General features: G+C 47.7%; 2 protein-coding genes across 2 annotated transcripts; both read left to right on the top strand.

Moving 5' to 3' along the window:
* Positions 1-716: 716 nt before the first annotated feature.
* GGI43DRAFT_133496 (chitin synthase chaperone-like protein Chs7) lies at positions 717-2,354 on the top strand. Its single transcript, XM_083199207.1, has 2 exons — positions 717-1,712; positions 2,072-2,354. The coding sequence occupies exons 1-2, from the start codon at positions 900-902 to the stop codon at positions 2,267-2,269; spliced, it is 1,011 nt and encodes a 336-aa protein (XP_083057904.1). The 5' UTR covers positions 717-899; the 3' UTR covers positions 2,270-2,354.
* Positions 2,355-9,380: 7,026 nt separating this feature from the next.
* GGI43DRAFT_133452 (uncharacterized protein) lies at positions 9,381-9,893 on the top strand. Its single transcript, XM_083199206.1, has one exon. It carries the CDS (start codon positions 9,432-9,434, stop codon positions 9,723-9,725), a length of 294 nt encoding a protein of 97 aa, XP_083057903.1. The 5' UTR covers positions 9,381-9,431; the 3' UTR covers positions 9,726-9,893.
* The last annotated feature ends 4,097 nt before the right edge of the window (positions 9,894-13,990 follow it).

Raw genomic sequence — 13,990 nt, 5'->3', positions numbered from 1 at the left:
GAATTCTCAATCTTAATATATTATACATCACCTTTCTATAAAATGGGTTGGTACCTGGTTTGAACTCTATTCGCAGATCTTAGTAACCAAGACAACAGCTCCACGCATTTGCTTAGATGGAGACTCGCTGCATCCTGGCTGCAAAACATCGCCGGGCCTGCATCATGCGTAAATTGATGAATGCACTCGCTTTAACGTCTTTGTGCTTTCAATCATCTTGAAGCCTTCTTAATTATTCTCACCTCGTAATTATTCTGCTGTTTTCCTCACCTCCTCCGCCAAGTAGCGATACTTCGTAAAGACGGCCGTATTCTCGTATTTTTAGCAATAGCCAAAGTCACCTTCCCTCCCTGTAGACCCACCGCTAAAATCCCACCCCAACTTTTTTCCCCTTCCAGTTCCCATTCTCTCCTCTCCTCCCCAGCTCTCCCTCCCGAAATCTCGTATCCACCAGCAATCTTGCCTCGTATCGAACCACCGTCGACGACCGAATCTCGAATCTAGGAAGAGAAGAAGCCATTCTACGTCAATAGCGCAAACAGAAGAAGAGAGCCGATCTTTTTCTTTTTCTTTTCCTTCTTTTTTTTCACCTTTCCCTCCCCGTTCAATCGTTTCCCCGACACTCGTTTTTATTGTGGGGAGGAGGAGAAATAGTGGCGTCTTGTTTATTTGCTTTGGCTTGGATCTGGCAGCTGTCGCATTAAGAGCGAGAGGAACTTGGAAAAAAGAGACACGAAAGAAAAGGGAAAGACAGATGAAAGGACGCTGTTGATCGAAACCGATACCGATACCTTCGCTCGTTACGATTTCTTTGCGCGCTTGCGACATCACCGACGACACATCGACGACAACCCGAATACGAACTCCCCTAAAACAACATCACGAAATAATCGCCCATCATGTCGGGCTTTGGAGACTTTACCTCCATCTGCGAGCACACCCCGCTGCCGCTATGCGCCTCTGTCGGCCCCGTTCTCTCGTCGTCTGGCCGTGTGGGCATCGAACCCAGCTGCTACGCGCGAAACATTGAAGTCGCCAACACAATCATCTTTGAGGGCGCCGCGTCCTTTGCCCACATTGGCGCGCTGGTCATGACTGTCATCATGGTCCTGCACGTGCGTAGCAAGTTCACCGCCGTTGGCCGCAAGGAAATTCTCAGCTTCTTCTACTTGTACATGCTTCTGACTTTCATCTCTCTGGTTGTGGACGCTGGTGTGGTGCCTGCCGGTAGCGGACCATTCCCTTACTTTGCGAGTGTGCAGAATGGCTTGACGAGCGCTGTCGTGACGTGTCTGCTTGTGAATGGATTTGTTGGTTTCCAGCTGTATGAGGATGGCACGCCGTTGTCGGTTTGGATGCTGTGGCTTTGCTCGCTGGTTGCTTTTGCCATTTCCTTTTTGGTTTCGTTGGCGACGTTCAAGGGATGGGCTGGCCTCGGTCCGACCAACACGATTGGCCTGTTTGTCGTTTTGTACCTGCTCAATGCGATTGAGCTCTTCGTTTACGTCGGCATGCAGATCTTGCTTGTTGTTCGAACGCTACAGGACAGATGGCCTCTGGGTGATATTGCCTTTGGCATCTTCTTTTTTGTGGCTGGACAGGTGATTCTGTATGCGTTTAGCTCCAAGATTTGCGTTGCTGTGAGCCACTATCTGGATGGACTGTTTTTCGCGACGATTTGCAATTTGTTGGCTGTCATGATGGTTTACAAGGTAAGCAAAAATCAAGAGGAGATGGGAGAGAGAGAGAAAGAGGGAAAGAGGAGAGAGACAGAAGAAAGAGGAAGAAAAGAAAAAATAGGAGAAGAAAAAAAGAAGACGAGGTCCAGAAAAAAAGGCGAAAAAGGGAGAAGTGTGAATATATATATATATTCTTTTGGCCTCGTCTTCTTCCTTTTTTTTTTTTTTTTTTTCTTTTTTAGAAAAAAAAAGAGACAATTCAAGCAAAAAAGAAGAAAGAAGAGGAAAAAGGACGAAGGAAAAAGGAGAGAGGAGAAGAAGAAGATGAAGAAGAGAGAAAAGAGAGAAGACCTGTTCCTCACAAGACTTTGCTAACATGATTATGTTTCTAGTACTGGGACTCCATCACCAAGGAAGATCTCGAGTTCTCCGTTGGCACTCGCATGAACAACTGGGAGGTTAAGGAACTCCTCGGAGAAGATGAGCGCCGCGGCACCGTCTACGCAGATGATCCTTATGGCGCTCAGTCGAGCGGCTACGATCTGCCATACTCTCCAACCACAAACAACCGCTACTCATCTCGACACTAAGTCCCTTCACCATGGCCTTTGAGATGGCGTGTTTGTCTACTTGTTTTCGCTCCAGCTGTCTATTCTATTTTATTTATACGGGCACTTAATGTTGGTGAATCGAGGATGGACAGCTCCAAATTTCACCATATATCTCTACTACTATTTTCTCCCTCAGCAGATGGGACTTTTACGCTTTTACGTTTTTTGTGAGGTTCTTTGCAGCATGGATATTGAAATGGCACGGCGTTTGACGAGAGAGTGTGATACCTGACGAGTTGTTGAGAGTATCAGTGTTTCTTAATGTCGATTTTGAATAGATGAGCGGGGAAGTTTGTGGTATATAGAAACACAAATAGTACATGGAATAACACGTGAATGCTGTAGCATGCTTGCCAACGGTTGTCTAATTATAGATTGTGTCTTGTCAGCACAAACTTCCTATTTCCATGTCTATGCCGATGGCGATTACTAAAGAGGGGAAATCGACTCGGATCCATTTATAAATGCTATTGTAATGGGGAATATTCTCGCCATCCTTGTCTAAATTACGCGGCAGATGACCGGGAGGAACGATTGACTCGTGATGAAATGATTATGGTTGTTGCAAGGCTGTTGTCTATCTGTTATTGACAGCTATTGGCAATTAATTACTGAGTTTAGTGAACGCTAGGAGTGTACTTTTGCGCGGAAGTCCGAGTTGCTGCAACATATAAGCACTTGTCGATGGAAAGGGTCCTTTCCGGTTGCTTACGGACTGGTTCGAAGACAAGATAAGTCTACTTGCCGGGCTGAGTTGCAGGGAATGAGCTGCATACCGGATGTGTTACTTGAGTCAGTCAGCCTCATCGTCGATGCTATGTACTAGTATCTGACTTTAATCATGGGTCTTGGCGAGACTTATACGAGTAGTACGAAGCTTGTTTGCTGACTTGGATATATTAGTTTGCGGACAAAAGCAGACCGTATAGCCAAATTACGTTTTGTATTACTATTCAGAAAATCAATCTGAGTGTGGCTAGTCCGTGGTAGCTGTTAGTTATCCCACCAGTCGCCAAAGCCTGTCAGATTTTATGCATTTTTTGCATTACCCCAAGTCTAGGGGAGTTTCACAAATCAAGTAATAGTTTTATGCCCTCTTCTAGGCAACCGATTTTTTTTTTCTTCGCGTTTGTAAGAAGTCGCGAGATGCCCTGTTAAACTGAATCCTTCGACTCAAAGGAAGCTCAGACCACACCAAACGAACCAGGGCAAGAAGTTTTTTTTTTGTCGTATCATAATATCACACGCAATCGTACTATATAAACAAGGGTTTCAATAAACTCACCCCTCGGCATGAATAAACCCTCCGGGACCATGAGATTTGCGGAGGGAGGGCTGTGTGTTCCTAAATACTACTATCTTTCTTGCTTTCTCCCTTGTGGTGGTTCCACTAAATGAGGATTGGGTGGGGGAGCTAAAGCGCGAAAGAACGAGGTTCTTTTGGAATAAAGGTTACGGTCAACCGCAATTCATATAATTTGCCGACTGAGAGCGGCTTATTAACCTCGGTATCGAAGCTGATGTAGGCGAAAATGTGAAAAGTAGGCGAAGTAAAAGGGCGACTTTAAGCCTCAAGGAGCAGTTGTTCCTTTGGTTACTTGTTGTCTTCCAAGGCAACAGCGAAACCCCCCTTCCCCTTATTTTGTTAATCCTTCGTGTCCTCTACTCGGAGATAATAGTCGAAGATACTAGCGATACTAGCGAATACTAGTACAGAGTAGTATTCTTTTGGCGAAAGAGGTAAAAAAGACCAAAGCACAGCACAGCCCAGCGCCAAGGAATTCACTTGGCTGGCCAGAAGGGAAAGGGTTTGCGAAATCGAGAATCCTTCCTTCATGCTTCTTTTTCCCGCCCCTCCCGGCTTTTTGGATCCTTCTTTGTCTTTTGTCGGCGGAATACTACCACACGTTGGCCTAGTTTATTGCTCCTAAACCCGAGGAATATGTCTGCGAGAAGTTGCGGAGGAGTATTACCGCTTTGTACATATGGTATGACTCTTCTAGTATATTGCAGGGGGGGAGGGTGTGTGGAACTTAAAAGCCTCCTCTGTATATACTAATGCATCTGCACGTATCAATTCTGTACTACCAGCTGTCAAACCTAAACCCTGGCTGTATCGTGGTTTTTTACCTTGGCTTTTGCTGCGCTTTTGCCAAGGTAGCCAAGCAATTAAGGGCAAGCGATCAAACGAGCAGCTAAACGGCGAAAGAAAAGCAATATTAGTACTAGCAAGGAATGACTCGCTGACGTATTAATGCCTAAGTAGGGTAAAACTCGCGCCGGATAAGAAGGAATCAATGGAGTAAAAAAAGGGCAGTACTAGTAATACGGAAGTTACTAGTACTGTAGGAATCCTTTGTGCATACGAAGTATACGCACACCACACACGCACCTTGCGCATTCACACACGCATTGCACTCTGGCTTCTTCTCTTGCGTCGTATATGTCGTATCTTGACCACTCGTTTCTCTTGTCTTGTTAGTTTCGTGATTAGTTGCACTACGTTTCGATGCTTTGTAATATCCTCGTTTGGTAGCACCACCGCAGCTATACTTGGCCGTACTAGGAGTAGCCTTTCTTTTGATGGCCTGCTCCTTTGGCGACCCTGCGTTGCTCAAACTTGGCAATTTGGGGTAAGCTCGCTGCATGCAAAACGCGTGCTTTGATTGTAGCTTTTCGTCAGCGTCCGCCGATCAACCGCTTTTGGACAAAGCTGAGCAGCGGGTTGTCCGATTGTGCAGGATGGTGATGCAGGCTAGCACCGCACATTAGCATGCTGGATAGATGCAGACTAGGAGGAATAGGTAACAGATGGCGAGCGTGATAGATGACGATTGGGCCGCGTTTGAGTTTAACAAGGGGCGGTCCTGTTGCTCCATGCTCTGCCTGGTGTCTAATTCCGTAAAATAGTGCTACTTCGTGTCTAGCGTCTTAGTGTCCCCTTGGTCGACTGAGGATTTAGAGGATTAGTATCCTCGACTTACATCCGAGAGAAATCCGGCGTTACAAGCCCTGGAATCACAGCTATCCGCGAGGCAATGCCCTTGCCGGAGATGGAACATGGACCGTGGGCTGGATCGCCGAAAACTGCATGTGGAGCCCCCGGAGCTGAATGGGGGTCTTCAGGTCTAGACACGGGCTTTTTATTTCCCATCCAAAGGGGGCGTCTCGTTGTTTGGCTCTTTGGCAGCACGCGTCCGAGGTAGATCCGGGGGTCGGATTATTGACCAATGGGCGGCGAGACAAGTTGTATAAGTGATGGGTTATAATTGCTGCGCCCATCACTTTTTGTCGTGCTGCTGACATATCCTGAGTAAACAGAAAATGCAAGAAGCGAATTTGATTTGCTCGAGTGCGAGGAGCAGCAGATTGGGGAATCGTCATGCTCGCTGGTTTCAGGTTGTTGGTCATTTGATTGTGGACATGTCTCTTTTTTTGCCATCCATGAGTCGATCCAGAAGGGTATGAGCAAGATACCCAGAATGGTGTATACAAAAAAAAGAAAGCCCGCCAAAATCTGACACTGACCGAAATCGACCGTAAAGCTCACTACATACAGTAAAGACCAGCAAAACACCGTATAGGCCGGACAAGGATTGCCGTCGTTTCTCGTACGAGTGGACAGATCGGATCCCGGATCAGAAACAGAGCAACTCTCAGCGAACAAGGCACTCCACACTACGCCGAGGACAGAGTTCAGGCTACAACTTTTTTCTTTTCTGTGCCCTCAATCCTTCTATTGCGATGGATGTGGGATATTTCCGACCGGAGTTGCAGCTGCCAAGGATGTTGCTGTGGGGAAAAAGCGTGTGAATATGCACTTCTATAATAGAACAAGCCTTATTAGTGGTCTATCATGACCAACCTTGCCTTCGAGCGAAATAGGACGCTGTTTCGAAGGAGGGGTGTGCCTGCAGAAGGGCATGGTCCCCCTGGTAGTTTCCTATCTGGTCCATTCATCACTGGTAGGAAAAAGAGAAAAGGCCAAGCAATGGCCAAGCAAGGACCAGCTTTGATTTTCCATTGTTACCACGTAGTAGTGTGTGGCGCATGTAGTAGTATTTTGACAAGTCGGGTAAGCATTCAATCTTGGACGGCCGCAGGATTCGCATCGAATCAGGCTGGGCCAGGGGGGGAGGCGTGGCGGGGAGTCTAGAATGCCTTCTTTTTTTCTTTCTTCTTCTTCTTCACCACAGCTGTCACGGAAGATGCCGCCGGCTCGGGCACTGACATAGGTGATAGTCGCTGCTGTGTCATGGTTAGGCCGAGCCGAGCTGAGCTCAGCTGTTCATGAACTGCCGCTCAGATGGAAGAAGGACCTGTTGGTTCTAGAGCAGAACGTAGTGGCACCCCGAATGGCATATGTGGGACCTAGGGGGTCCGGAGAACGATAGGAATAGTGACAGCCATTTTTGCTGCTAGTACAATACGGAATACGGCTGAGAGCCATTTACGTGATCGAGGCTGGCGAATAAGTAATACAGGCGGCCAGATTACAAAATATGTGGCTTGCTGCTTATTCGAAGTGATCCACAGCCCAGTTGCAAATAGTATTAGGTTGATCATCGGACGCTCCTCTGACAGGGTACGGAGGATATATACAGCAACCCAGTGCTGAGCTTGTCTGTAAGAATTGTAATACTGTGCCGCAGAAACACTGTAAGACTGCAAAGGCCCTGTCTTGTTACGTGGGGGGCTTTTTACTGTCTATGCAACACAAAAGCCAGAGCAGAAAAAAAAGAGTTTCGAGTGGAGCCGCATTCCGACCAAGCGGAAGGGGGGAAAGCAGGCGGGCCTTTTTAGCCAGAAAAAGTAGATGATTGATAATACTATTGCCCTTCTCGGCACTTTGAATCAATGAGCAGGGTGAGTCAGTTTAGCCTTTCGTGTAGGGTTGCTGATCAGAGCTGGAGTCAGAATGTTTCTGCGAACCAAAGCAGCTTAGCAAAATAAGCGAAGTACGTGAAAAGGGGAAACTAGTATGCAGTAGCATCTGAATTAATTTTGATGGAATTATTTGGCTTTTGATGCCCTTGTCTGGCTGGGATATGTATTCATGGAGCATGCATCGTGTGATTGCGGATACTGCTAGCGATGTTTCAACCGTCTATACGGGCACTACAGCACGGCTAGCAGTATCTCGCGGCCGTTTTGCTGTGATGGACGAGCTTGGCTATATTGTGCGCTGCTCTGCTTTTTGACTTTTGCTGACGCAGCATACGAATGCCTTGAAGCAGTTAGTTTCTTCGAGATGCATGTAGCAATTGTTGGTCCTGAACATCAAAAGGTAGAAGAAGGGCAACATACTGTACGTGGTATGATGCCGAGCAGCTATCCTCTGGCTAAAACAGCCAATCAAGGTAGCCACGGCACCATGCTTTATTTTTGAGTACAAAGTCTACTTGCTGGTAGGTACTAATAAGCTTCGTATGACGACATGGGATTATTAACGCGGCGGTCTTAGCCCGTGGCAGGTTGAGTAATCTCAGAGTACGATCGCTATAGCCTATCCATGCCTATTTGTTCTAGGAACTAGCGCGCAACAAAGGAAAATAGAGTCGAGAACACGAGTAATGACAAGTCTGGACAAGGCTCGGACTTGAGTCGAAACGGGAGAAACAGAAACAAAGAGTAGTTAAAAAAGAGAAAGAGACAGCGAGAAATTGACAAATAAATTAAGCTAGCATTGACTAATGATGACAATACCAAAAAAAGAGGCGATGTGATAGATCTCTTCCCCGGAAATAAGGGACCAGCCCAGTCGGCGGGTTTGTCTTATGCGGAAAAGAATCCTACAGAACTCAATTTTTTGTTGGCACTTTGGACACATTTAGGGCGCGGCCGCTCAGGCATTTGTTCACAAATAATTAGTAATGATGGGAGCGATCACTTGGTGGGTAGGATTTTCGGCGAAATAAGTGAAGGCCGGGAGAGTGAGGCTGCGGAAAGAGTATCGACTGAAGAAAATGTATCCGCAAGTTGCCGCATCGGGCGCCTCTGGCCGTGAGTTGGATATGATGGGCCATGAGACATTGTTTACTATGGAAATGACCCGAGGCTTAGCCAAACTACGAAGTACATACAACTACTACCGCACTTGTAGATGCTCCAATGCCCCCATGAGACGAGACAGGGGTGGTTGTTGAAGGGGAGCATGTTGACACGTGAAGCAGGAGGAATACTCCGAATACAGCGAGAGAGGGTTGATGCGACGACACGCTTCCTTTGTCCTGTGGTCTTTTCTGTCTCATTTGATTTGTCCTGTGCTTGAATCCTACAACTGCCGATACATAGTACGAAGGAGTAGGACCAGCTACTAAGCTGCGACTACGAAACAGTCTAACGCCTTGCTATACGCAATAATCCCCACATGCACCGATACGCAGCGCATATACGCACCCCCGTATCATTCCCATTCCCTCCCATTCTCCATTCTCCGCTATCAGGATAGTCGGGAGCAAATTGCGCAGAGTTGACTGGACAAGACAAAAATAAACCCCATAGAAGGCGCATGGCAAAACCGCAAAATCTTGCCAAAATATACGTAACATGGCACATCTATTGTAATGCTACTTCGTACTGAGTGTTGGCTATAACCCGCACAACCCGCAGGACCCGCGCGCGATCCATCGGATAGTACATGTTTAGGAAGCCAGCGAACGGGGCGATAGCCGTTAGCTGAAAGAGGAAAAAAGTTGCCGAATAAGAAACAAGGGAAAAACCAGAGGGAAAGAGAAAAAAATCCTAAAACAGGCCGGGGTCTGGCCGTCGTATAATCTGGCCAACCAGAGATGGGCCGCCGTATCCTCTGAGTCGCGGTGCACCACGCTTGCGACTTTACGAAGAGCATGTGCTAAAAAAGCGACACAATCGTAAAATGGGCATAAAAATCAAGCACTTAGTAAAAGGGGCATAAAAAAACAAGCTTTTAGCGCGAATGAGGAGTTGCTATACAACTAGATCTCGCTGCGTGTCACCAGCATACGGAGCAATGTTGGCCGTTTTATTGGATGGGGGCAAGTTTAGCGATGATCACCCTACCTACATAAAGACAAGAAGCGGCCAAATTGGAAGTGCCGTCGCGGGAGGGGGGACACCCAGGCCTTTTACGAGTTATGGAGTTACAGAGGGAAAAAAGGCCATGCTATGCGTGATAGTGCAGCTTCGCCCGGCTGGGTGCCCCAATTATTTGTTCCTCCTCGTCGTCTTTGGGCTTCGAAGGATTTTACTTGTATCGGCTCGCCGAAGGCACACCCCCATGCTACAGTATGCTAAAATTTTAAGGCGCATGTCATGTCATGCCACAATTGCTGCTACGGCCAAGAAGCAAGGGGGCAAAAAAGTGAACAACACGCACGCGATTTTTTCTTTGGGATTTGTTATATTTGTTCTGGTCAATTTGCCGGGATGTGTGGATTGGGATGCGATGGGATGAGACGAAGGATCCGCTTGTCCAGCAGGCTATACGAAAATAATGCTGGTAGCTCTTGAAGCTGGACAGCCGCACTAGCGGTCCGGATTTCTGGATTGCGTGGGAAATTACAACTAATAGGCTACCTGTTTGTTTCGCGTATAATCTATACGGGCAGTGGCTGAATGTGTATGATGCTTGATGAGTGAAGAAGTCAAGTGTGTGTGTAAGAGAGACGGTAAGTTGGTCCGATAGCCGGTCGGCCGGCCTCTCTTGTGGTGGGGGAACAAAACTGCGTCTGCTTATGGCAGTGCGTATTTTCGTACTCGTAATGATGCTAGTTTTCGCTGATTGGGTGTCTTACAAGAAAAAGAGTGTCTTGGCTTTTGAGTACATGTATTTTTTTTTTCTTTGGCGGGAAGGAAAAGGCGGATAGCGGATAGGGGACGGATAGAGTAAAAACAAGCGAAGGATTTTGCGAAGCAAGGAAGAAGCCGAAGAATCAAAGAGTGAGTGAAATGAGCATAGAAGAAAAAAAAAAATGGAGCAAAATATCAGTAGTCTTTTGCTCCTACTTCCTTCGTTGGAAAATGGAGCACATGGCGAATGACTCGGTGAGGCGAAACAATGAGACGGTAGCAGATAGCAGCGATTTGGAATACTTTGTTTAGGCAACGAAATGAAGTGAGCGAGCCTCGCTTGAATCGTTCCATGAATTGCCATAGTCGGGCAATCGGCATATTTTATAGGGTGAGCACTGGGCACTATGTTCCTGAAGAAGCATATCCCCGATTGGGCAGAAAGGAGGCCAAAGTCGCAGGAAAAGATAGGCTCGCTGCCTGGACTCTGTCTAGGTTCAAGGTTTTGGATTCAGAGTCAGTCAGTCTTTGGGATTCTACCGCTTGCTCGGAGGATGCACATAGTGGATTGCAGACCTAGAACAAAGCAAGGGAGTAATCTACGTATATACTAAACCTTTGTACTCTTATGCTCTCTCTGCGTGGGGTATCGATCCAGCCAAGAAACTCGAATGCATGCCACAGTATCCGCAGCATCACACAGTAGTGATACGCACCTACATAAGCATCAAGTTCAAGCCATGGCAAGTGGTCAGAACAGCCGGCAAACGCACCAGCACGGGATCAGCATGACAATTTAAGCAACATGAGTAAGCAGTATTTGTGAGCATCTTATCTGGCTCGGCACTTGCATCAGTGAGACGACGAACTCGTCTACTAACTAGTCAGTCGATAGTTTTGCCAAGTTGGGCTTATGCCTTGTAGGTCCGTCGTTTTCGAACTGCCGTAGATTGCCATCAGTCGTCTATCGCTTAAGCAACGTTTGAGGTGGCAGCATAAAGCGGGCAAAAGAAAAAAAAAAAAAAAGAAGAAGAAACACGCCCAAAACAAAAATGGAACTTTGCAAAAACAAGCTTCTTCTCCATATATTACTGTATTTTCTCAAAAGTCCGTAACTCCGATCCCTAACGCGGGAACTACTATTGTCAAAATAGTTCCTATTTTGCTGTGTGCTTTAGTGCCAAACTTTAGCCAGTGGGGGAGCTAAAGGGCTAGCTCGGGAAAAAAAAGGAGCTGAAAGCGAGAGATGGGAGATGGTGTTGGCAACTTTGGCCGCGGTTTTTACTTTTTGAGTTGTCAAGTGTCGAAAGAAATTAGGGAGTGGCTGAGATTAATGCTGCGAGCATTCGCACTTGTCTTGCTCTGTTGGTTAGGTGCATACCTGGGGAATATACACTACAGCAGATGCACTACAGCAGATACACTACACCACAGCAGACTCAGCTTCTGTACATGGTGGTCCCGTACCCAATCTATAGGCATCTTGGTATGACGTACGGGCGCATCCAGGCCATGTCTTCGCTGCGCCATCACCAGACGGGGAATAGTATTGCCTGTTTAGGAACTTGGATAGACTTCAGGCCTCCTAACGCCTTTGGGCTGATTGCTAATAATGCATACCTAATCCTGCCCGCACTATGCCTGGACCCGGCAAGTCTATCAGACAAAAGCCACGACACTCCCCTGGTTGGTTGCGGGCTGCGTGCTGCCATTCGGCGCTTTAGGCTACTGGAGACCTACTGGAGACCTGCTGGATACTAGCCGTACGGCGCCCTACTATGGCAGCGCTACTGGCTTTACGAAGCACGGTCCGTTGGGCTATCGCATCGCTACCACGGACGGTGTGACTTTTTTGTCTGGGCATTTCCCCCTTTCGTCAATTTTGCAGAATTCATTAGGGGGTTACAGTCCTTACAGTACCTGCAAGCGAAGGCGGCGAGTCTGCACTGTACAGCACAGCCGGCGCCGGTTTAGTACAAAGCGATATATACCAGATGCAGGCAATGGTGAAGGAACAGGTACCTTACATGTGTCTGTCTTCCTTCGCGGCACTGACGGGGGCAGCGAGTTAGTACCAAGGTATGTACCTACTAGATGGATGTGCTACGACTTTAGTAATTGCAAGCATAAAAGTCAGCTGTTGGTCTCTTGCTGGCTGCAGTCCGGGCGTTTTTTTTTTTTTTTTAATTTTGCCCATTTTGCGTGCAACAAGTGTCGTTCCCGTTAATATAAAACAATAAGCCAGATAAATAATCACCAACTCAAGCCCCATCAAAGCACCCCACGAGGCTGCCGGATCACCTTTGGGCGGGATTAGCTAACCCATCCGTAATATCTTCACTATCGCTGCGGCTGGCAGGTGGCAGACTCCGGGACGCCGTCTAATAATAGGTCCCCCCTACCTATGGCCTTGACTATGACTATGACTATGACTGTTGCAGTAAACAATCCCAAGGCAATACTAATATACTAAAGACTAGCAGTACCTTAGTGCTACCTGCTCGTCGTGGTAGCCTCTCGACGGCTGCGGCTCCTATCGCGTTGGCTTGGCTCGTCGTTGTACTTGTCTTGTCTCGCCTGTCTCGCCTGTCTCTCTTCCTCTCTCTTCTTCTCCTCTCTCGTCCATCTTTCTCCGGCTTCCACGCTCTTCTTCTCCTCCATCCTCTCCTCCATTTTCCCAGCTGCGTAATTCCTCGCCCTTCCCACTTCTTTTTCCCACTTGTCTTCCCTCGTCTTCCTTCGCATTTTCCTTCTCTTCACTTTGCTCTGCCTCTCGTCCTCCTCCCCATATACCGCACCCCTCCCCTTGTCCAAACCCACCCCTCCCCCAAAAACATCTCTTATCTGATGCTTCATCCTACACGCCCTCCCTGCCCTCACATCCTTTTTTATTTTTTTCTTGGTTCGCCTGGTTTTCCCCTTACAGCCTCAAACGGCGCTGGCCACTTTCCCACTTTCTACCGGCCCTCCCTTTACGACGCTTACGTATCCTGAGCTGTCATCGCTGTGGCCAGTACTGCCGCTCACCGGGGATAGAAAATAGGTTGCGGATAGACTCCCAGACGCTGGCGGCGATATATAACCTCCCAGCCAGCCTTTTTTCCACTGTGGAGTTTTCCCTTTCCTCCGTTGTATACGCTGCCGGAATATTTTCCACCGGTCAGAGTTGCAAACACGGTTCAAATTGACTGTGATCAGTAATACCATTGTAATACGGATCGAGGTATTACCAACCAGGTTAGTCAATGCCCATTGCTCTTTTTGTCAATCTGCCATGGGGTCCCTTCTCGATGCGGCTGCTATCGTCGAGCAAAGGCTTCATCTCGTGCATTGCCGGCGTCCAGAGCCGCGCCTAGGATTCGCTGTTTCTCGTCCCTCTTTTCTCGTTTCTCTTCTCTTGTCTTGTCACTCCATAGCCCCCCTGGAAAAATTAAACAAGACCAACGAGTCCCTGCCTGGCATGGTTTCGTCAATCCTGTCAATCCTGTCAGTCTCATGGCCGGCTACCATCTCGGTACTGTATATGGATGGCCGCTGCATTACCGCAGCAGCCGCAGCCAGGCAGGCGTCTTATTCCTTGTCCAGCATGGCCACTCCTTGTCCACTTCGCAGACATATTCTAGTGTTAGCACAACCATCTCGCTTTTGCCTAGTGCCTGGGCGTGTATCACGCCGGCTTACCTTACTGTGTCTCTCCACAAGTATGGAGAATCCTGGAGTGGGCTCGGCTTGTACTCGCACGTCCCTTTGATATTCATATATACGCCCACCATCTCCAGCTCCGAGCAACCACTTCTGTCTCTTGTTCTTCTATTCTTCTTTTCCCACCCTTTCATTGCGTGGTGACTAACCATGGTGATTGGCCGTAGTTTCTGGAATCCAGTCCTCGCTATTCTCGCCTATTTCAGTCACATTAACTAGACAAGCTCA

This window comes from Trichoderma evansii (assembly GCF_050947405.1).
Source record: "Trichoderma evansii strain SZMC 28006 chromosome Unknown GGI43scaffold_19, whole genome shotgun sequence".
In the NCBI taxonomy this organism is placed as follows: domain Eukaryota; kingdom Fungi; phylum Ascomycota; class Sordariomycetes; order Hypocreales; family Hypocreaceae; genus Trichoderma; species Trichoderma evansii.
This window is presented reverse-complemented; position numbering and strand designations above follow the sequence as displayed.

Coding starts and splice junctions, on each gene's coding strand:
- GGI43DRAFT_133452 (XM_083199206.1), top strand. CDS start 9,432: ATGCTATGCGTGATAGTGCAGCTTCGCCCGGCTGGGTGCCCCAATTAT.
- GGI43DRAFT_133496 (XM_083199207.1), top strand. CDS start 900: ATGTCGGGCTTTGGAGACTTTACCTCCATCTGCGAGCACACCCCGCTG. Junction 1,713..2,071: donor CTGTCATGATGGTTTACAAG/GTAAGCAAAAAT, acceptor TTATGTTTCTAG/TACTGGGACTCCATCACCAA.